The sequence below is a fragment of the Erpetoichthys calabaricus genome, chromosome 10 (genome assembly GCF_900747795.2).
Source record: "Erpetoichthys calabaricus chromosome 10, fErpCal1.3, whole genome shotgun sequence".
NCBI classification, from domain to species: domain Eukaryota; kingdom Metazoa; phylum Chordata; class Cladistia; order Polypteriformes; family Polypteridae; genus Erpetoichthys; species Erpetoichthys calabaricus.
In genome coordinates this window covers 35,877,572-35,899,544 of record NC_041403.2, presented here as the reverse complement: position 1 = coordinate 35,899,544, position 21,973 = coordinate 35,877,572, and the positions used below count along the sequence as shown (strand labels likewise).

Genomic DNA, 21,973 nt, shown 5'->3' with positions numbered 1-21,973 from the left:
GCTGGTACACACAAAAAAACAAAGCATAAACACCCAAATGAGAAACTAGAATAAAAACGTATTCTTTTTTGTAATACACAGTCTTGGTGTTTAGCAACAAAGCATTTCACTTTATAGTGTACTGTGTATATAATTGTATGTGAGAAATAAAACTTGATTTGATTTCAAATGTCAACACAGTCAGCAATATCTTGAGCATAAAATTATATTCTTTAACTTTATAACCTAATGTAATTTGAATGTCAGTGATATTCAACTTTTTAAGTAATTAATGATGCAAGCTTTGCAAAGTTTTGTTTCTTGACCTACGGTTGCAGGTAAATAAAGGGTAGTGAGTAATTGACTATAGTAGGTTAGTGGGCTGAATAACTTGCATAACAGTTCCATGACTGCATGTCACCCTGGAGTTGTGTAGTTAAATTAGCTATGTAAACGCTGTTGAAGCCAGAGGCATATTGCCTGTAAAACTTTTTTTCCCTCTCACACCTGCTTCACTCAAACATTTACAATTAAAGGATGTTCATGATCTTTAGCCTTATGCCACAAAATACACCAATCACAAACATGACAAGTGTTTGTTTATTACAGGATTGGGGAAGGCAGAGCATGTTGGAGTCTAGGAAATGCCTACACCGCTCTTGGAAACCATGAACAAGCTATGCACTTTGCAGAAAAACATCTTGAAATTTCTAAAGAGGTAAGCTAAAAATATATATAAAAATCGGTGTGAAAAACATTTCGCCTGACTTTTTTTCCTTTTCACATATTAGTAATGATAACATATCCAAATTCAATTCACATGATTTAGTAAAAAATTTGTTTTACACTGGGAAATTAGTTTCTTAGATGGCTTATATTGGTGTTTTTTATGTTTTAATTCCCCTCATTGTGGAGCTTTACATATTGTGCTTTTTCTTTTGAAGGCTTCTTAGACAGCCATGTGGTTCTCAGTTTGTGATTTAGGGCCTAAACATTTGGTGAATGGGTGCCTTTTACTAGCCGGTCAGTTCCGGCTCAGAAAATCTACTTGCCTTTACATGTCCTTCTTTCCTCTTTGTTTTAGACAGGAGATCGAAGTGGGGAACTAACCGCAAGATTGAATGTTTCTGACCTGCAAATGGTTCTGGGTCTCAGTTACAGCACAAATAATTCAGTTCTTTCTGAAAACCATGACATGGATTACAGCTCTTACGGTACTTTTTACGGTGTTAAATTTAGATTGAAAAAAACTTTGATTCATTTTTTACAGCCACTTAATGAAATAAAGTCATAGTAGGCCAGAACCTGCCACAACACTCCAGAAACTGGGTACAAACTGGTCATAACCTATCTGGTGTTTACGCATTTTCCCTGTAGCTGTATGTGGTTTTTTTTTTTTTTGGTTTTTTTTTGTTTTTGTGGGTACCCCAGGTTTCCTCCCACACTCAAAATAGAGTTGGTCAATCAGTGATTCTAAATTACCCAAGATGAGTGAGTGTTTTGCCCAGTGATTGTCCTTGCCTTTCCTGCTTTTTACTTAATTTAAAAATTAAGGTTGGACTAAAAAGGTTCAGTAAATATATGGTTGCATGGAAAGTGAAACACACAAACAATGCATACAATATATAACTACAGTCTCAGTTATGATATTACAGGAAATTAGACTTTACTTTAAAAACAGCATTTCTGCAAAGTGAACATCATACAAAAGTACTTTATTATTGTATTTGAGTTGGTTAGTTTTTTGGAGTACAAATGACTGTATTGTTAGTGTTGTGCTCAAGTCCATTAAGGCTATGTTCACATTAACACAAAAATGTATATGACGTAGACATACACTAATACACTACACTAGGCATGCACACGATGGCTGAAAATCTCTTGATGGGACAGTAATGACATAGGCAATGGAATATATTGCAAAACTGTAGCAACCAATAAACTATTTGGCTTTTAGACTTGTAAACAGTATTCAAATTGTAGAAAACACAATTTAGATGCACACAGGTAAGCAACACAATTAGTGCCATGGAAAGCAACTCTGCTGTGATTGCATAAGTTTTTCTTTCGCAAAGGGTGACCATATGAGGGAATGAGAGCAGGAACTAATCGGAGTGTAATTAGAATCTGCGTTTCTGAAAGTCTTTGTTTTCACCCATCTAAATTGCAAATCTGAGTCAGTGGTTTCAGAATTATATGGCTCTGCAGAATGTTTTGAAAAGTCTCAGTTTTCGGGGTTAAAAATGCCAGAGTAGTGTGAACAAAAGGTGAAAATGGACATTAATGCTTGAGTTTTTAAATGAAAATGTAGAAATGTGGACATTGCCTATGTGAAGTAGTGGTACAGAATGAACTTCTTACCTTGTTTTATCTATGTGGAAACCTTAGCCACCATACTATGCTGTTTTAGATGAAGGATAAATTGTAATGCAATCATCTGATTCTTGGAAATTTTTCCTCATTGCATTTGTCAATTCAGGGACTAAATGTTACAATTTTTTTAATTCTATGGGAAATAAAATTAAGTTTCTGTTTCTTTTCAGGTGCAAGGCCAAGAACAGGAAGGAGACACAGCATGGAAAACATGGAGCTCATGAAATTGACTCCAGATAAGGTATCCATCCTGGCTTTAAATATATGTGAAAATAATAATGTATATGAAGGATGGCCTGCGTATTTGTGCTAGTCCCTAACAACACTTGCTTTCTCTACCTAAGTAAGTCTTCTTTCGGCTGCTTCCATTAGGGGTCGCCACAGCAGATCATCTTGTTCCAAATCTTCCTGTCCTCTACATCTTGCTCTGCCATTTCTCTACCTAAGTAATAAGCTTTTTTATTAATTAATTAAAATTACAGCATGAACATTTGCCATACCAGAATTATAATAGTAGTGATTATTGCTTTTATTTAACAAAGCTAATTATGGTACAAAGCATTTTACCTGTGCCGGGCCTGTGTTACTTGAACAGAAAATTCTAACTACTGCTGTTGTCAATCTTAATTGTGCCACTTGAGAAGAATAGCATAGTGCATCCATTATGAGTAAGATGTGTGTGGGGAAATGAGAAATCCATTGAAAGAGGACTGTGTGGTGACTTGTCTATGGGGAGGGGATGATATTTAGCCTTCTGGATGGAAGATAATAGCCTAATTAAGGCAATTTTTACAGTTTGTCTGACTATAGAGGCTCAAGATTAGCAACAGTTAAACATGAGCAAACACTATGTCATATCATGTCTTTTAAGCAAGCATCAGCTAGATATATAGATGAGTGCAGGGTTACAGTATATGAGAAAAGGGAATTGCGAATGTCATATCTTCCATATTACAAAGACACAATTTAAGTGTACTAACTAATCACACAGGATTTCCAACTGATGTATACTACATGAATGGTATGCCAGGCAAAACGTACAATGTTCAAGCACTGAGTTGTTTTCCAGGCAGGTGCACCAGCTGTGGTCCTTCTAAAGCACACCTGAATTTATTATTGTACCACACATCTCGTTACTGTCATTTATACTTGGAAGATCACAATTTGCTAACCTCTGTGTAGTGCTCACCAAATTAAGTGGACATATAACCAGTGTGTTTTGTGTGTGTTTAAACAAAATACACATACAATGGGTGGTTTCCAGAATGTTGATGCAAGTTGCTATCCCAGAAATGTAAACTTTTGATTCAACTATTAATTTATTATTTAGGCCCTTTTGCATTTAATAGGTCAAGTACAATAGCTTTTTCAGATTAAGAGTAAATTAGTAGTCCACTACAATAGGTCAACAGTTAAATTTCCCAACATTGATTTTGTTTCATTTGATTTTTTTAATGTTTTGATCAGTTAATATATAATGCATCTCTGAAAAAGATTTGAATACATGTAACTTGACAAAAAAGAGAGAGAGTACATGCTGCCTTAAATTACAATGCCAAAAATTACAGCATAGGTGGAGAGAAACAAAATTCCAGTTTTTCTGAACTGCATGGGCAGGCAGTACTATAAAAATGTATATAGATATAAAAAAGAAAAGCTTATGTTCTTTCCTGCATTAAATAGTATTCCACACTGACCTGAAAGAAAAAAAAGAACTAACTATTGGCAAATTTGACAAATGAGAAAATCATATGAAATCTTTACAAACATTAGCAGCACAGATTTAATTAAGTTCTTTAATGAATCAAATAATATGATTCCAGATTTAATAATAATAATAATAATACATTTTATTTATATAGCTAGCACCTTTCCCATGCTCAAGGCGTTTTACGGAGTCTCAGAAAGAACAGCATAGCATACTAAAACAGATACATACAAGATATACAAAGCACTAAATAGAATAAAAGACAATAAACCAGAGTAAAATACTAAATTCAATATTAGAAGAAAAGTCTGAACAAATAATTTGTGATAATAACACACCCAAATTGTCCTGAGCATCTGGACAGAGAGGTAAACTGAAAGAAGTTGCAGAATGTTACTTTAAGTTAAACGCTTTCCTGAACTGCGTAGTTTTAAGTTGTTTTTTTTAAAAGGATGCATTGAGTCAGCTGATCTAATTAATTTTGGGAGGTCATTCCAACATCTGGGCTCTATAGAGCTGAAGGCCCTGTCACCCATAGAGTGCAGGTTAGTGTGATGCACAACAAGATTGCTAGAATCAGAGGACCTTAGTGGGCAAACAGGAGCATTGTGATGGAGAAAGAAACTGATATAGTTCGGTGCAAGGCCATTTAAAACTTTGTAGGTTATTAATAAAATTTTATGTTCAATCCAGTAACACACAGACAGCCAGTGAATGTGAAGCAGGATGGGTGTTATGTGCTCATTGTTTCTGGTTTGTGTTAGGACTTGCAGCAGAGTTTTGAATCAACTGGAGCTGTGATATAAGATTAGAAGGGGTTTCTGCCAGGAGGGAGTTACGGTAATGTGGGATGTTGTAAAATTTGGACAAGTTGCTGAGCATCAAACAATTAGAAGAATTACTGAACATGGGATATGATACAGAGGTGGAAGTAAGAAAGTTTCTTAATGTGGTTTATGTGGGTAGAATAAGAAAGGGAGGAGTCAAAACTGACACCAAGATTCTTTGCATTAGAAGAAGGTCTGATGAGGTCACCGTCAAGAGAGATTGAAAAGGGGTGCATTTTCTTAATTCGGACTTTAGTGCCAATATGCAGGAGTTCTGTTTTGTTGCAATTTCATTTTAAAGTGTTCTGCACCATCCAGATTTTAATTTCACTGAGGCAAGCTGTCAGTTGAGAAAGCTTTCATGAAGTTTCACTTTTAACATTGAAATAGAGTTGAGTGTTATCTGCATAAAAATGATAACCCAGACTATAGCTACGAATGATATGGCTAAGGGGAAGCATATAGACAGAAGAGTGGAGGGCCAAGGACAGAAACCTGAGGAACCACTTATGGAACTGGCACTGAGCTGGATCTGCTTTTGCCAAGAGTACGGTAATAAACTCTTGCCAATCAGTCAGGACTTCAGACACTGGAGGGCAATACCAGAGATACCCAGAATGTTCTTGATTTTGGACAGTAGAATGTCATGTTTGACGGTGTCAGATCCTGCAGTGAGGTCTAACAGAATTAATATACTGGTTTGTCCGGAGTCTGATTCCATAAGCAAATCATTAGTTACATGAAGCAGAGCTGTCTCACAGCGGTGCTACACTCTGAAACTAGACTGAAAGGGTTCCATCAGTGTATTAGAAGTTGTGTAATTGGTAAATTGGGAGGCTACAACAAACTTAAGAACTTTTGACAGAAAAGGTAAGTGAGAAGTAGGCCAAAAATTAAGACTGTCAGCATTAACACCAGACGTTTTAACACTGGGGTTACAGAAGTGATTTTAAACGTGGCTGGCACAAAGCCTGTGCGAGGTATGTATTTACTATTGTTGTAACAATTGGGATTATGGCATGAAGGCAGGATTTGAGAAGTGTGATGGGAATATGGTCCAGTACTCAAGTAGTCGGCCTCATCTTACAAAGCAGGTCACTAACAAATGCAAATGTGACTGTACAAATTTAGAAAAGGAGCTGGATGGAGTGGGAACATAGGGAAAGAATTTTATATGAATTATATAGGTTTTTTATTTTATTGTGGAAAAAGTGGAGGATTTTTTCACAGATTTCAGTAAAGGAGGTAATTGGGCCAGCTGCAGGTTAAAGTAGTTTATTAACTACAGAGAATAAAACCTTTGGGTTATCATGGCCACCTTCTGTTATTCTGCCATAATGTGTGTTCTTGGCTGCTGCTAGTACATCTCTGTAAGCCCTTTGATGGTCAGAGAAAGCCTGGACATGCATATTGAGGTCAATCTTACATGACATTTTCCAGCTGCTTTCACAGACCATAATTCTAAGTTGTACCTTGAGTACCTTGTTTTAAAGAAGCTGTTTTATCTAGTGCTGTATGAAGGGCTGAGTTATAGTAGTCAACAAGACTATTTAGTTGAGTAGTGGAAGACAGAAAAAGATCAGAAATGGATACAGCAAGGATAGATGGACAGATATTTTTAAGATTTCTGAAAGACATTTGACATTTCCAGGTAAAAGTAGGGAGAAGTAATGAGACAGTGAAAAGTATTGCTTTATTGTCAGTGTCCCAAATCACTGCTGTAAGTGTTGCCAACAGTTAAGCCTGACATGTAAATAAGTTATAATATACGACCACCAGGGTGGTTAGGAAAATTAACATGTTGCACCAAGTCAAAAAAAAAACAGTTCAGCAAGGACAGGAATTCGTTTCTCAGTTTACATGTAGAAATGTCAATATTGATTTTGAAATTGCAGAAGGACAATGGTTGTCTGGGAAAGAGAACTTAAGTGGTTTAATAATTCAGACATATCAGATAAGAAAGACATATTGTATTTTGGGGATAATAGAGAACAAGTAAGATAGGACCAGATTTCGTTATTATTTTAAGAGGCATACACTCATAAGACAATGGACATTCAAATGGGATTCCTTTGATTTTCAACTCCACTAATTACTGCGACCCCTCCATCTTGTCTTGAGCTGTGAGCCTCAGTGAAGTAAATCTATCTAAATGGCATCACTTCCATAAGAGATGTAAATTTGTTTGATTTTTGTCAAGTTTTTGTCAAGCATAGCATATCAGGGTTGGAGTCTGTAATGAATTCTGATAGCACCATGTTTTGCCATTTAGAGATCTTGTGTTAAACAAAGCAATATTAGCTAGTGAGGGTTTGCTGTGCAGAGATCTATAACCAAAGATTATTATTGCATATTGCAAATTTGGTACTCTGACACTCCTCTTATTTCCAAAACCCTGGGTAGTACGGCATATTTCTGAGCAAATGATGCCAGTGAACTTTCCATTTGCAGCACAGAGGTGGCGACCTGACCCACGATGTAAATATTTTGGGTGTTGCACAATACCAGTGCCTTTTAGGACATTCCAGTCTGACCATTTGCTCTGGATAAACTGTTTAATATGCAGGAGTTTATCACAAGAGTATTTCAGCATAATAGAAAGCCAATACTTACCTGACAGTAGTCAAGCACACATAAGCAATGCAACACAGCAGAGAAGGTGAGATGGGTGAGGTGGGTTTGCGCAAATGAGCAGCGATAGCAACACAGCAAAAAATTCATTGGAAGCGTAGACTGATGCCACTGGAAGATTGATCCATTAAAAAGTAGGATATGATATAAGACGTGCATGAAGATATTTACCAGAATTCGGAGATTCCAACATATAACAATGGGTATTTTAGGTGTGATCACTTTAGTGCCACGGGCCTGGTGAATGTGAATATCAGATCATTTCTCCAGTTGAAGCACGCATAGAAGGAATTGACAGCAATCTATTATATCCATTTTAATTAAGAAGACTGAATATTCCCAGCTGCTAAATCTCTACAATGCAAAGACAAATGTTCACAGATCAGGCATCAGCCAGAAGCAGGCAATCAAAAAGTTTAGTCCAGTGAACCACAAAAACATTCAAATCAATTGTCCCTGTTTGCTGCAAACTCAGTCAAGGCAAAGTCCATAAAATTAAATCCAAATTCAGTACAAAAAGTAATCAATTGCATCTATGAAATATACATACAGTAAAAAAGTGAAAGAAGTACAAAAGTGCAAGGTTCATTCAAAGCCATCTGACAAACCTTTATGCCCTATAACCCTTTGTGTGTACTGTCTTAGAAATTTTAACTTTATGACACGGTTAAGGTAAAATAATTATTCAGTATTAATGACAATAAAATTTTGTCACCAGATATTTCAAACTGGCCTCCAACTTCCAGCGAGTTAATGACTTAACCCAAAGAAGAAATTCTTCATGGCATAGATTCAAAAAGTTACTAGAAACATTCCTCAGGGATTTTGGTCCATATTCACATGATAGCATCACACAGTTGCAGCATATTTGTTGGCTGCACATCCATGATGCAAATCTTCCATTCCACCACATCCCAAAAGTGCTCTGTTTGGCCTGAGATCTGGTGACTGGAGGCAGTGCGAGTACAGTGAACTCACTGCCATGTTCGAGAAACAAGTTTGAGATAATTTGAGCTTTGTGACATGGCACATTATCCTGCTGGAAGTAGCCATCAGAAGATGAGTACACTGAAGTCATAAAGGGATGGATGTGATGATGCGGGTTCACTCCATGCGCCCATCTTGCTTTTGGGAGCCCTTGAACCTGACACCGTCGGTAATGTCACCGATGAGCTAGACAGTGAGGCACAACAAAGCAAGGTGATGGTGCAAAAAAAGTGCCAAGTGCTTTTATTAAAACAACAACAATTAAAGTGTTCAAATAAATAGTGCAGTGCAGCTCAAAAATCTTTAAATAAATAATCTAATAAAACAAGTGGACTGGCGAAGGTTAAAATCCAATAAGTAGAAAAATCCTTTTTTAAACAAGGTTAAAACAATGGCTGGAAGCTGTCCCTTTAAAAATAAAGCCCGGTACCTTTCTTCTACTGGTGACTCCCCTGCTTCTCCCATCCAGGCAATGCACCAGGGGAATCACCCAAGCTGCAGCTGACCTGCTCTGCCTGCTGATCTGGAGGCTTCCCGGTCCCTGGCTTCGGTTCTGCTCTCCCCAGACCAAGACTTGGGTTCCCGAGCGACCAGGACGCTCACGCTGGAAAATCCACCTCCCAAGCCCCCTGACTCCCGCGGTCTTCCGTGGCAAGCCATCCTTCTTCCGGTAACTCTTGCTCCCCAACTATATGCTCAGCAGGAGCGACCACTATCGACTGCCCTAGGTGTCGGCCAAAAACCCCGCTAGGGCTCATTGCTCAGCTTCCCATGAGCCTGAGCTCGCTCTTTCTCGCTGTCTTGCACCGGCTTTCCTCTCCCCGCTTCCTGCCTTCTTCTCCTGCAACCTCCGTTCACTTTTCCTTTTCTTTTTTCTCCCTAGCCACCTCACATTTCTATTTATTATGGGGACTTGGATCAGATGTGGCAATTAGTAGCTCCCGGCGCCGATCACGGATGTGGACGACTCCTCACCTGTGCACTTAAGTGAGGACCGCCTGCATCACAAACTCCCCCGGGAACCACTTCCGCCACACTACCACGGCCCCTCTCTAAGCCGTGAATGCAGTGATTATTTATTTAAAAAGTGGCCTTTTTGACGTGAGCTGTAGACCCGCTACACTACAATGGACATGGTCAGCAACAATACTCAGGTTGTGGCATTTAAACGATGTTAAGTTGGTACTAAGGGGACCAAAGTGTGCTAAGAAAACATCCCCCACACCATTACACTACCACCAGTCTGGACTATTGGTACAAGGCAGGATGGATCTATACTTTCATGTTGCTACCATCCAAATGTTGCAGCTGAAATCCAGACTCATCAGACCAAATATTTTTCCAATCTTCTGTTGTCTAATTTTGGTGAGCCTGTGCAAATTGTAGCCCTAGTTGCCTGTTCTTAGTTGACAGGAATGGCACCCGGTGTTGTCCCCTGCTGCTGTAGACCATCAGCTTCAAGGTTTGAAATGTTATGAATTCAGAGATGCTCTTCTGCATACCTCGATTTTAACAAGTGGTTTTTTGAGTTAGTATTGCGTTTCTATTAGCTTGAAAGATTCTGGCCATTCTCCTCTGACCTCAACAAAACATATTTGCCTAGATAACTCTTGCTCACTGGATATTTTCTCTTTTTTGGACTATTCTCTGTCAACCCTAGCAGTGCATGATAATCCCAATAGATCAGCAGTTTCTGAAATATTCAAAACAGCCAGACTGGCACCAGCAACCATGCCACTTTCACAGTTACTTAAATCACCTTTCTTCCCCATTCTGATGCTCGGTTTGAACTTCAACAGGTCATTCTGACAATGTCTACGTGCCTAAATGCATTGAGTTGTTGCCATGTGATTGGCTGATTAGATATCTGCATTAACAAGCAGTTGACCAGGTTTACCTAATAAAGTGGTTGGTTGAGTTTATAGAATGGGTAGAATTAAGAACAATAATAATGGCAGAAGGTTAAGAAAAAGAATCCCACAGATATGTCACTGGGACTGTAATGCAACACCACTAACCAATGCACAATAATACTGGCCAGTTTGGCATATTAATAAGTGTGATGCTCACCTTTAATTTTTTCTTGTAAGCATATTTTCATGAGTTAAGGAGCTTTGTGCCTTTGAAATTCATGTTCCTGATACAATTTAATTTAGAAATTTTAAGTCCTGTTTCTTTTTGCCCCCAACTTTTTTATGTTGCAGGTTGAAGTGCCAAATATTGGGTACCTTAAGAAAAACTATGTCACATTCAGATACATGAGGGTCATGGATCACTGTCTGCTTTTTTATTCAAAGCTGACATTAAATACACATTTAGCCACCTACTCCACTAAGCATCTGATGTTACCTCCCATAATGCTATAGAAATGTTTTAACTGTTGATTTGGTTAGTCCCTCTATAATTGAATTAAAACTTCTGCTTAGTACAGTTGCTATTCAGGAATCACTTCTTTTCAGCAGAGGACAAGACAGTTTTATAAATTTACATGTATGGTATATGGAACTGTAAAATGCCAGATCTGAACATTACTCTTGTTAATAATATCGCTGGACATGGACTGTTAGGACCGTTTCTTTGTTAATTACATTGATGTGTTTACTGTGGGTTTAAAATAATCTGTGTTTTTATGTGTTTGCACTTTGTAATTGTATTTTACCAGTGAACTTGTTACAACACTCTTGAATCTGCACTCAGCAAGAGCATTATACAAAAATAATTTGACTTTATTTTGGTTCAAGGTTCAAAACTGGAACAGTGAACTTCTCACAAAACAGCACAAACCTCTTCTCTCCAAGTCCTCCACTAAGCTATTTTTTGTAAATCGCTTGAAAGGAAAAAAATTCAAGAACAATGGCTCTTCCACTAAAGTTTTACAGGACTCTAGTAATTCAATGGATAAAGTACAAGCACAAGACCAAACATCACAAAAGGTGAACTTTTGTTTCTTTTAAATAAGAATAAACATGTATGAAAATACCATGTAGAATAAGAAAAAGAGTAACTATTGCACTCAAAAGACAATCTATACTCTGTTTAAGATGTGTGCAGTTTATAACAGCCTTATTTTAGGAGTGTTTTATTATAGGCTTCACTTTAAGATGGTAGACAAGTTATATTACTTCTCAATATGTAAAACATCAGTTAGTCTGTCTGGACTGAATGAAATTGGAAAGATGGAAAACATTCATCATCAATCTTGTTTAACGTAGTTCTATATTATGGATTCCTGGATCCTGTGCCAGTTGCATCAAGCATAAGGCAGGAGTCAGCCCTGAACAGTGCACCAGGCTGACATAAGGCACACTTATTCTTAAGGGACCAATCTGGAGTCACCAGTTAGAATAACACACTACTGGCAAAGGCAGTGAACCACAAAGTTAGTTCAATGCCTTCCTCGTTCCTATCCTGGGTAGCCCATTTAACCTACTTGGTTAAAGTTGGTTTAGTGAATTTGTTGGCCATTTCAATTTCTATCATTTTTGTATTTTCATTCTCACTGTTCCAGTTAAACAAAAGTAGTAGTACCATTTCCTAAATGAATACATCGTCTGCTACGAAAATAAAATTGCCCTCAGAATCAGTGGTCCGGTTTTGAATAAAAACCAGTGTCAAAAACATGTGGCACATGAGTATTGAGTAATTCCAAAGCCATAATTATAAAACCAAATAGACAAACAAACAAACAAAACAAGTTCATTTCAGGACTACATGTACATGGGATGAGGCACCAAAGGCTGGTTATATCGTGGCACCAGAGAGTGACTATGTTAAGCGCTTATTTATTAGGTTATGGAGTTGCATTCAATAATGTACTCTGATTTTACTGTGAGGAGCAAACTGTAGCTGACATTCCTGATTGTCCCAAACATGTCTTGGCAATGTCAAGTCCAAACATACCGCTGTTCAAGAAAAGGTTTTGTTTCATTTACACATTCCAAAAAATGGCATCTTAGTATAGTCAAGCATTGTGCTTATGGAAAACTCGTGACAGGATGGCATGTACACGTTATATAGTGCAGTTAAGCTGCCCTGTCATGCAGCAGGGGAGGTGTGTACATATCCCTAAATAATATGATTAAATAAAAAATAAAGAGAATGGTCAACAAACTCGGATATCGTAGTGCCCCCTCACTATTACAAAACATGCCACACATATTGTAAGTCACAAAAAAGTTAAATCAGTGTTTTTAAATTGTAATAAGGAAAATATATAAATAACATAACCAAAGTTACCATCGTATCTTTTGTTACGATGTCTAGAGCCCCTGACCATCACTCCCTGTATATATAGGAAAATATATAAATAACATATAACCATTACCCCCTTGTGCCACCCCCTCTCCAAGACACTAACACTTATGAGGAGGGACCCAAAAATTCGCAGCTTTCAGAAAACTTTCAGAAATTCCTGTTAATCACCTTCAAAATATTCTCCAGAAGAGGCAATAAACTGGTTCCATTGTTTCCTCCATTCCTGTTAACATTTCCTGTTCTTAACTTTTGTTACGATGTCTAGAGCCCCTGACCGTCACTCCCTGTAAATGTTCCATGGTGGCAAATCTGTTTGTTTCCAAAATTAAATTTGATACTGAAGGGAAGAACTCTGAGGGAGCAAAAGCTGACATCTGGTATTAATTTTTTTTTTTTGACATCTTATGTATTTTGTTTCTTGTAAATTTTTTGTTGACATTGCAGCACTTTGAGCCATATTCTGTGTGTGAAAATGTGCTATAGAAATAAATGCTGTTGCTGCTGTTGAGTGCAAGTGCTGTAAAGTAAGCTCCACATTGTTTTTGATCACTATTTGACTGACAGTGCGATGTGTACAGGCACGCTGTCATGGTGTTAAATGCAGTTTTGCACGCGCCACTGCTCCAGATGTTTTCCTGTAGATTCCTTTGCACTTTAGTGTTGAAAAACGCTATCATCGTAGTCTGTTGAAAAGCTGACTTGAAGAAAAAAAAAATCACACAAGTCACAGTATGTTTGTAGGATAAACGCCACAAATGTCCAATTCAGTCAACTCAACCCAATGCCACTTGGTGGGCTGATTAACCAGACTTGCAGGCACACAATATCTAGTAGCATATTCAATAACTACCCCCTACACCTGTGCTATTGACTGATTCTGGGTATGTTTGGGTCCTCCCTCATATGTAGAACACACAAAAACACAGTACATGATCATAAACAAGGAGTCTTTATTAAAAATAAAGTAAATATGGAAAAAATCCAAAAAGACTGTCAGATATCCAAAGATATTGGTATGTAAAATTATAGAGAAAACATCTACAGGTGAATGGCGTGCCTGGATAATAAAGAATTGAAAAACAGTATGCTCTGCCAGTAGGGATTTACTAGATGTTATGAGTTTCTTCCAAAAAAATCAAAATTCTGGAGGTCTTCATTTTCACTAGAAGGAGAAATGCCGATTTTTCCTCTTTATGTATCTGTTTGCTGCTTATTTTTCTTCTGTATTTAAACAACTGTATTTAAAGGTTCTTTTCTGGCATATCTCCTTCCCAGAGTGCAAATGCATGCTTCTCATTGGTATTTTTCCTATCATTATTCCCACTGAAGACATCGTAAGAATAGCTCCTTCAAAACCAGATGCAAATAAACGACCAGGGATCTGCACATTTAAACAAAATAAACCATCAACAGATTCAGACAAGTGATCCAATGAGAGATTTGCATGACAGATGGTACAAGTGGCTATTATAATAATAATAATATTTATTTGTATAGCACATTTTCATACAAAAAAGTAGCTCAAAGTGCTTTCATAGATCATAGGCAATGACATCCTGTATGGGTCATCTTGTGCTCAGCCATTTCACCATTTGAGAATGATATCTGGATTGCACTTTTATCTTCGTGATCTTTGAAAATTTGGTAAAGTATTATCCATTATATATGGTAACAACAGGAGAAGCTACTTGGGGGCCGATACCAGGTATGATGTAGGCAGGAATGTCATGCAGTCAATGGCAGGCTTTACAGTGGACCTCATGAATGTAGTTGGGTATTTAATTTATATAGCAAGCCCAATAAGCATGCCTAATTATTTACTTACCTCTCCATGCATCTTTTCCAAGCTGGTTTTCCAGCAAATCTCAACAACATATGCATGCTTTCGAGAAGGCTTTAAACAGCAGTTTCCTTGTTCAGGTAACATTAATCTTCCAGCTTTGCATCTGACCTGTGGACATATTTTAGGGTTAGAACCATCCAAAGAGGATTAAAGTCTTGTCGTACCTATCATTAAAAAATAAAGAGCCAATTTAACTGAGACCTTCTGGGAATGAAGGTTTCTATTTTAATGGTTTTCTGATTTAGTCTGAATCCCGGTGGCATGAATTAAGTAGGACTGCACATTTTTTACTCTTCACTTCATACACTGGACAAGAACAAGCACCTGTCAACGTAACATTAAGGAACAGAATTTCATAGATTTTTCTGCCATCTGAGAAAACGACTGCTGGTTTGAAGCATTGGAACATGGAGTGGGTGAAAGGGCAGAAGGGCAAAGTCAAAGAAGTGCAATGGTCATCTGTTTGCTTTTCATGTTGTATGCTTTAACTGTATAATATACATCCTGTTTTTTTGGCATTCAATCAATGTTTAGGCAAAAAGTACTGACATACTTGGTGAGGAGGGGTTCTTTGACTTGCTGAGTCGCTTCCAGAGCAACCGTATGGACGATCAGAGGTGTTCCATCCAAGCTGAAAACAATGGTATTTTGGGATCGGTCGACACTACATCTTCAACTCCTCGTGCAATGAGGAAATGTGAGTTCATCTCCTACAGTTTATTAGTCAAAAGTGCAATTATTGCTGTGTCTGGATTTTAATTTAATTAAAAAGTATTTAAGAAATACTTTCTTGGGTTATGAAATGAACAATGTATGCTTGTGTTATGTTTTTTAGTTGATATTTTTCAGTGTGCATGATGCAGTAGTGTTTGATATTATCTTTGCTACAATATAAACACAACAGTACACGTAAACATGTTCCAGTTGATGGTCAGAAATTTAAAAAAATAATAATTTTATATCTTTATTTCCAGCACATACTATATCAGTTATCTCTCCACACACCGATGAATTTTTAGACCTGGTAGCGAGTTCCCAAAGCCGGAGACTGGACGATCAACGAGCCAGCCTGGGCAGTTTCCCTGGTCTGAGGTTGAACCAGAAGAATAGCCAGTCGGTCCTTAGTCATCTCATGGCAAATGCAGACACAAAAGAACCTGACGAAGACTTCTTTGACATGCTTGTCAAATGCCAGGTAGGATTTAATTTGATCAAAGCTCTCATATGGTGAAACAAGAGGATACTTCAGTTGTGTTTACTGGGTGTTAATGACCCTCTGGTTATAAAGATGCAAGAATCAAATTTTGGTTAAAAATAAAACCTCTCTATCTATAAATTATAATCTTCATTTGTTTTTCAAACCATAGAGTTGAAATTTGGCATACAGGTTGCTTGTTGCTGTAAGCCAGGTTTTTGACATATAACTTTTGGCCTTGCCCAGGGCGAGAGTGAGTGGTTATAACCCTCACAAGTGACTCAGATATGGAAGAGTTGGCATCACCAATCAGTTTTTTCCACAGTTAAGTTTAGAAATACCTGGATAAAGCCAGGAAAGAGAGCTACAGTTTTGAAATAGTGATTGGTATGAAATAATATGGTGTTTTCTGTCAACAGAGAAACCAAGTGACACTGGTTTTGAGAGTGGTGTGATGATTAGCATGCTTGAGTTTCAACCAAGTAATCCAGGCTTGATTTTCACTCATTGCATTTAAACTTTTCTTTACTCAAACATTTCCCCACTGTATAATTTCTTATGATACCTATAATAAGTATAATAATGTAGCCTGTAATATATATAATAACTAACAGTATAATAATGTAGCTAGTCAAAAATAAATGAAGAACACACACTTGACTGTTTTTGTTAGATAATCCATCTGTCCAAGCAACCAGTTGATTATTATTTTTAAAACCCAAATATCCAATTTAGGTGACTGGTGTAAAAAAAAAAAAAAAAAAAAAAAAATACTAACATGCATGTGTTTAGAGCGGCCTCTTTATTGTTTCCTGTACAGAGTACAGTGAATTTCTTACTTGTATACACTAAGCAACACGTTACCACATTCCGACACCATAATTAATGAGTGCAACAACCTTAACTCTTAGCTTACTCAGTCATTCAGAGTCCTCAAGGGCTGAAGTACGTCCTTCAAATACTTGACCTAGGACAGTGACCTGTAGGGCCACTCCAGTTAACGCAACACTTAACAATAATAAATGTGTCACTGTAGTCTTTGTATTCCATAAACTTAGCACTCATTTCATCTGCTTATGACACATTCTTTCATATGTTTCTGCTTATCATAGTTACATTGCTTGGCTTTACTTTTTCTTATACATTCATGCTTTTAGTTTTCATTATGATGTTATTCTGAATGAAAACTATATTTTCTTGGGCTCCGCCAGGAGAAACACTGATAAGTTTTGATTCTAGAGGTTTTTTTACCATGTGTGGGGTGGGACTAAAGCATTTCTTTTAAACACTAATTGTTTTAAACAGTATAATCTTTCAAAGTTATAAAAAGGTGTTACCACATGCTGGAATTAGAAGACCCCACAATCACTGAACCCCAGATGTGCTGGAGCAGCACAGCTGCTGACCTGTTCAACCCTGAGACCCTCTATAACCTTCTCCTCCTCAAACTTCTGAACACTCCCAACAGCACCCATAGAACATAATGGCTGGATCACTAAGAGCACCTTGACTAACTTTTGTGAGGGTTTATCTAGCAGAGGCTGATTGTGGATTTGTATACTGAATGATTCTTTAATGCATGTATAAACCTGTTATTTGCATTGTGTTTATTTTGTTGTCCTTGTGGCACTGTGGCAGCACAGTAAGCAGAATATCCTTTGTATAGTGCGACTGCCAGCCCTGAATCAGGCCCATGTGTTGAGGCAACACTGCCTGCTAGACACAGGGTTGTGCAGAACACATGGCGAATACCTACAGGAAAAATGAGCAAATATTCAATAAATGCACACTGAATCAAACAGAACTTGGCATTCTGATGCATCTGTACTCTAGATAGATAGATAGATAGATAGATAGATAGATAGATAGATAGATAGATAGATAGATAGATAGATAGATAGATAGATAGATAGATAGATAGATAGATACTTTATTAATCCCAAGGGGAAATTCACATACTCCAGCAGCAACATACTGATAAAAACAATATTAATTAAAGAGTGATAAAAACGCAATGCAATTTAAAAAGTGCAAGCTGGAGAGTGCGAGGCAGGTATAACAGTCAATAACATTGTATAATGTTAACGTTTACCCCCCCAGTGGAATTGAAGAGTCGCATAGTGTGATGGAGGAGAGCAGGACAGTGACAGCAGTCTGTCTCTGAAGCTACTCCTCTGTCTGGAGATGATACTGTTCAGTGGATGCAGTGGATTCTCCATGATTGACAGGAGCCTGCTCAGCGCCCGTTGCTCTGCTACAGATGTTAAACTGTCCAGCTCCATGCCAACAATAGAGCCTGCCTTTCTCACCAGTTTGTCCAGGCGTGAGGCGTCCCTCTTCTTTATGCTGCCTCCCCAGCACACCACCGCGTAGAAGAGGGCGCTCACCACAACCGTCTGATAGAACATCTGCAGCATCTTATTGCAGATGTTGAAGGATGCCAGTCTTCTAAGGAAGTATAATCGGATATAGTATAGTATAATCAGAAAACTCTACCACCCATGCATAAAGAAAATGCGTTATCTAAACACCCTTTTATACTTAGCATTTTTTAAATGAATCTGGTAATATTTATTCATCTTGGGTTTATTTTCATTATCACAGAGCGCAAGGTTGGATGATCAACGATGTGCTCCACCTCCACCTGCAACAAAGGGCCCCACAGTTCCAGATGAAGACTTTTTCAGCCTTATCATAAGATCTCAAGCAAAACGAATGGATGAGCAACGAGTTACCTTGCCACTGAACCAGGAGAGGCCCAACTCCAGTTAGGAGAAGTGCTTGGAAGAAGCTGGAATATCCACACATTTTAGGTTAACTTTGTAATATAAAGGCAGTTTCCATTAAGGGAAAGCACTCCTCTGATAAATGGAACCCATAAACTGCATATGGATATTTAGCTGAAAAAAAACTGCTGCCTCTGAAAGACAATAATAACAAGGGATTGTTCTGGAATCTTTTTTTTTTATTATTTTATTAATGTATAGAAAATCTTCCTGGGACTGTTCTGGGTTCAGAATTTTTTTTTTAAGCTGGCATTTCAAAGTGTTATATGAATAGCTTGCCCCACAAACTTGATTGCACTGCTGTTGGAAGCACTAATGGTACTAGGATATATATTTTTTATTATTTACCACTTCTTAAATGTATATTTGAATGTTACTTTTCTGAGCATTTTGTCAAAGGGAAACCAGTGGTTTTATTTGCCTTGGTCAAGTAAGCTTTTTTTGTTTTTAAGTATTTGCTTTAAAAAAAAAAAAAAAAAGTAGCAAGCAAGTCGTTTTATTACTTGGGCCGTACTTCCAATTGAGGAATAAACCTAATTTTGTAACACTATGTAAGAGTTACTTTTTAGTTTATTCATCCCACACTTATGATGGACTGACACACTTGGTCGCCCTAACGCAAGCCTTAGTTGGATTAAAGAGGACTGAGAATATTGTGTTTTGTGGTGATAGTTCAAGTCAGCATGTGTCATCCACAAGGAAAGAGAAGGACTTCACAGGCATGTAGCTGCAAGCTTAAATTTTCAAGTCTAAACTTTTAAAATCTTAAGTGCAACATAGCAGAAAAACAGTGGTCATCTATTTCACATTTTTCTTCTGTAAATATATACGATAGTTTCCAGTTCTGCTATATATTTTAGACAAAAATTTTAAAATTAAATAGCAAAATTAAAACATCCTTTCTTGTGTTTAAGTCATCTGCTTTGGTCTGGCATGGGCAGAATAGAAGCAGAACTTCAGGCAAAGCAGGACTGAAGGCCAAAGTACTGAAATGAAAAGAAGATATGGATGAAAAGGTGAATACGTACCATAAAGAGCCTGGTGAAGGACAGCGGCTTGGAGGAGGTGGGTAACTGAACACACGATATGTCTCATTTAAGTAAGTTTATATGCAATGTATATCATAATTTACAAACAATTATCAAAATAATAATGTAAGAATTAATTAGTGACTCCACAAGGTTTTAGAAATCGTATCAGTGATAAAAGAAAAAACACCATTTTGTTAAGTGCTTCTTTGGAGAATGTAATTTGTGTTGGGAGTACTAGGCATTCATCAGTCTACTTCTAACCAGTTTTACAAGTCGAGTTTTGGTATAACTCTGTTAAGGACATTCTGTGAGCCACCCTTGACCCAAACCCCCACCCCCAACCCACAAAAGGAAGGTCTTAAACTGGCCAGCTGGCACAAGATAAAAGGGCAATAAGGTAAACCTAGAGATGAAATGGAGTCATGCTGGAAAAAAGACTGGTATGAAGTAGGAAGTCTGCTTATTCTGGATTGTGGCTGATTAGGATTGGTCAGGAGAGTTGCTCTGTACCACGATGCCCCATTGGTCCATGATTGGCATGAGTTTGGTCTCTATGCCATTTCTCCATCTTGAGAAGATCAGCTTCCTCTCTTGGCAGTCATATTGAGGTAGGTAGGCCTCTTGGCCCTATGCAGACAATAGCTAAGAAGTGTAACTACAAGTTTATGTGCCACCTGAAACAACACAGCTCGCACCCTCAGGTTGTATGGTTTGCACAGCCATATTCTATATGCCTTTTATATGCTACTACGTATAATAAAACTTATTATCTATAAAACATAATTAAATTTGAAATTTCTCCTGCCTTTGTATTCTGTAATTTCTTTTATTCTTTCAAGTTGCCTGGAGTTAGAATGTTAAAGGGAAGGGGGAAAGGCTGAACTACAGTACCTGACTCAAGTGTGTTGAGTGTATGGGAGTTGAGACATTTTGTTAAGGTAATAATAATAATAATAAAGAGTATAAAGGGAAGAATAAGGTCACCAAAGACTCAGACATGACTAAGCGGGGTATACTGGCCAGTCTGCATTCCTTATGTTCATGAGAGGGTGTAGCTAATAACTTCTCTTTGTTTCTTTTTTGCAAAAAGAACTCTTCATAGTCATTTTTCAAGATTATATTTAATACTGAATATGGAGGAAGGTGTAGAAATCAGCAGGCTGGGAAATGCTAGGAAGAAACTTTGAGAGCTGCCTCTTAATTCTGAATACACCTCTGTCATTGAGAGGAAAAAATGTATAAGTTGTGTGCTGATAAAATGGGACTATGAATTTAAGTGAGAATTGCAAAATGGGAATGATGAGGTGGATGTGTATGGTAAGTCATTTTAAGAGTATTGTGACTCTTTATAAAAATCACTTTTGCACATTCTAATTGATCAAAGTTACATTTTCGATATCTATGATACGCTATTGACTAGTCAAAATGAGAATTACAGATATCTATGATTCAATATTGTGAAGCAGGGATATATAATTCAGTGACGCTTCCGTTATACTTCCGTGGACCTTCCAGTTAGGGATCTCTTCATTTGTAATTTTGTCTTTTTTAAAATTGCAGTTGAGATATCCAGAATTATATTTTAATATAATATCTATTGTAGGCACGGAGCTGGACAGTTTGACATCCGTGGCGGAGTGACGGGCGCTCAAAAGGCTCCTATCAATTATGGAGAATCCAATGCCTCCACTGAACAGTATCATCTCCAGACAGAGGAGCAGCTTCAGCGACAGACTGCTGTCACTGTCCTGCTCCACTGACAGACTGAGGAGATCGTTCCTCCCCCAAACTATGCGACTCTTCAATTCCACCCGGGGGGGGTAAACGTTAACATTATTCAAAGTTATTGTCTGTTATACCTGCATTTTTATTACTATTTAATTTAATATTGTTTTTTGTATCAGTATGCTGCTGCTGGAGTATGTGAATTTCCCCTTGGGATTAATAAAGTATCTATCTATCTATCTATCTACTTCTTTTCCAAAGCAGCTTATGCAGAGCAGGGTTGTGGGGAAGCTGAAGCCTATCCCATCTAACATCAGGTGCAAGACAGGAATAATCCCTGGAAAGGGCAGGGTGCCAGTCCATCGCAGGATTTAATATAAACCAGCATTATAAAACATACTTAGTCTACTACAGTGTAAAGAGGGAAGGACAAATGACAACCTAAAATGACACACTTTTGTGATTTTAGGATTCTTTTCATCAAATAAATATGCCTCCAATTCCAATTTTGATGAGGCATTTTATATTTGCTTCTCCGCTTGCATTCAGGTGAAGGAGAAAATCCACACAGACACAAAGTCAAGACCAGTGAATCAGGTCGGGATTCGAAGCCTGGACTTGTGCTGAGCCGCAT

The 21,973-nt window shown here is 37.7% G+C and overlaps 1 protein-coding gene across 8 annotated transcripts in view; it reads left to right on the top strand.

The window, feature by feature from the left end:
• The window catches only part of gpsm2 (G protein signaling modulator 2), a 61,146-nt gene extending 42,013 nt beyond the window's left edge, over positions 1–19,133 (top strand). For all 8 annotated transcript variants that reach the window (XM_028811076.2, XM_028811077.2, XM_051932613.1 and 5 more), the window contains 7 exons: positions 589–697; positions 1,064–1,193; positions 2,523–2,593; positions 11,247–11,438; positions 15,137–15,299; positions 15,577–15,797; positions 18,402–19,133. In XM_028811076.2, coding sequence (XP_028666909.1) covers positions 589–697; positions 1,064–1,193; positions 2,523–2,593; positions 11,247–11,438; positions 15,137–15,299; positions 15,577–15,797; positions 18,402–18,569 — 1,054 coding nt within the window. In that variant the 3' untranslated portion in view covers positions 18,570–19,133. The remainder of the gene's footprint in view (positions 1–588; positions 698–1,063; positions 1,194–2,522; positions 2,594–11,246; positions 11,439–15,136; positions 15,300–15,576; positions 15,798–18,401) is intronic.
• The last annotated feature ends 2,840 nt before the right edge of the window (positions 19,134–21,973 follow it).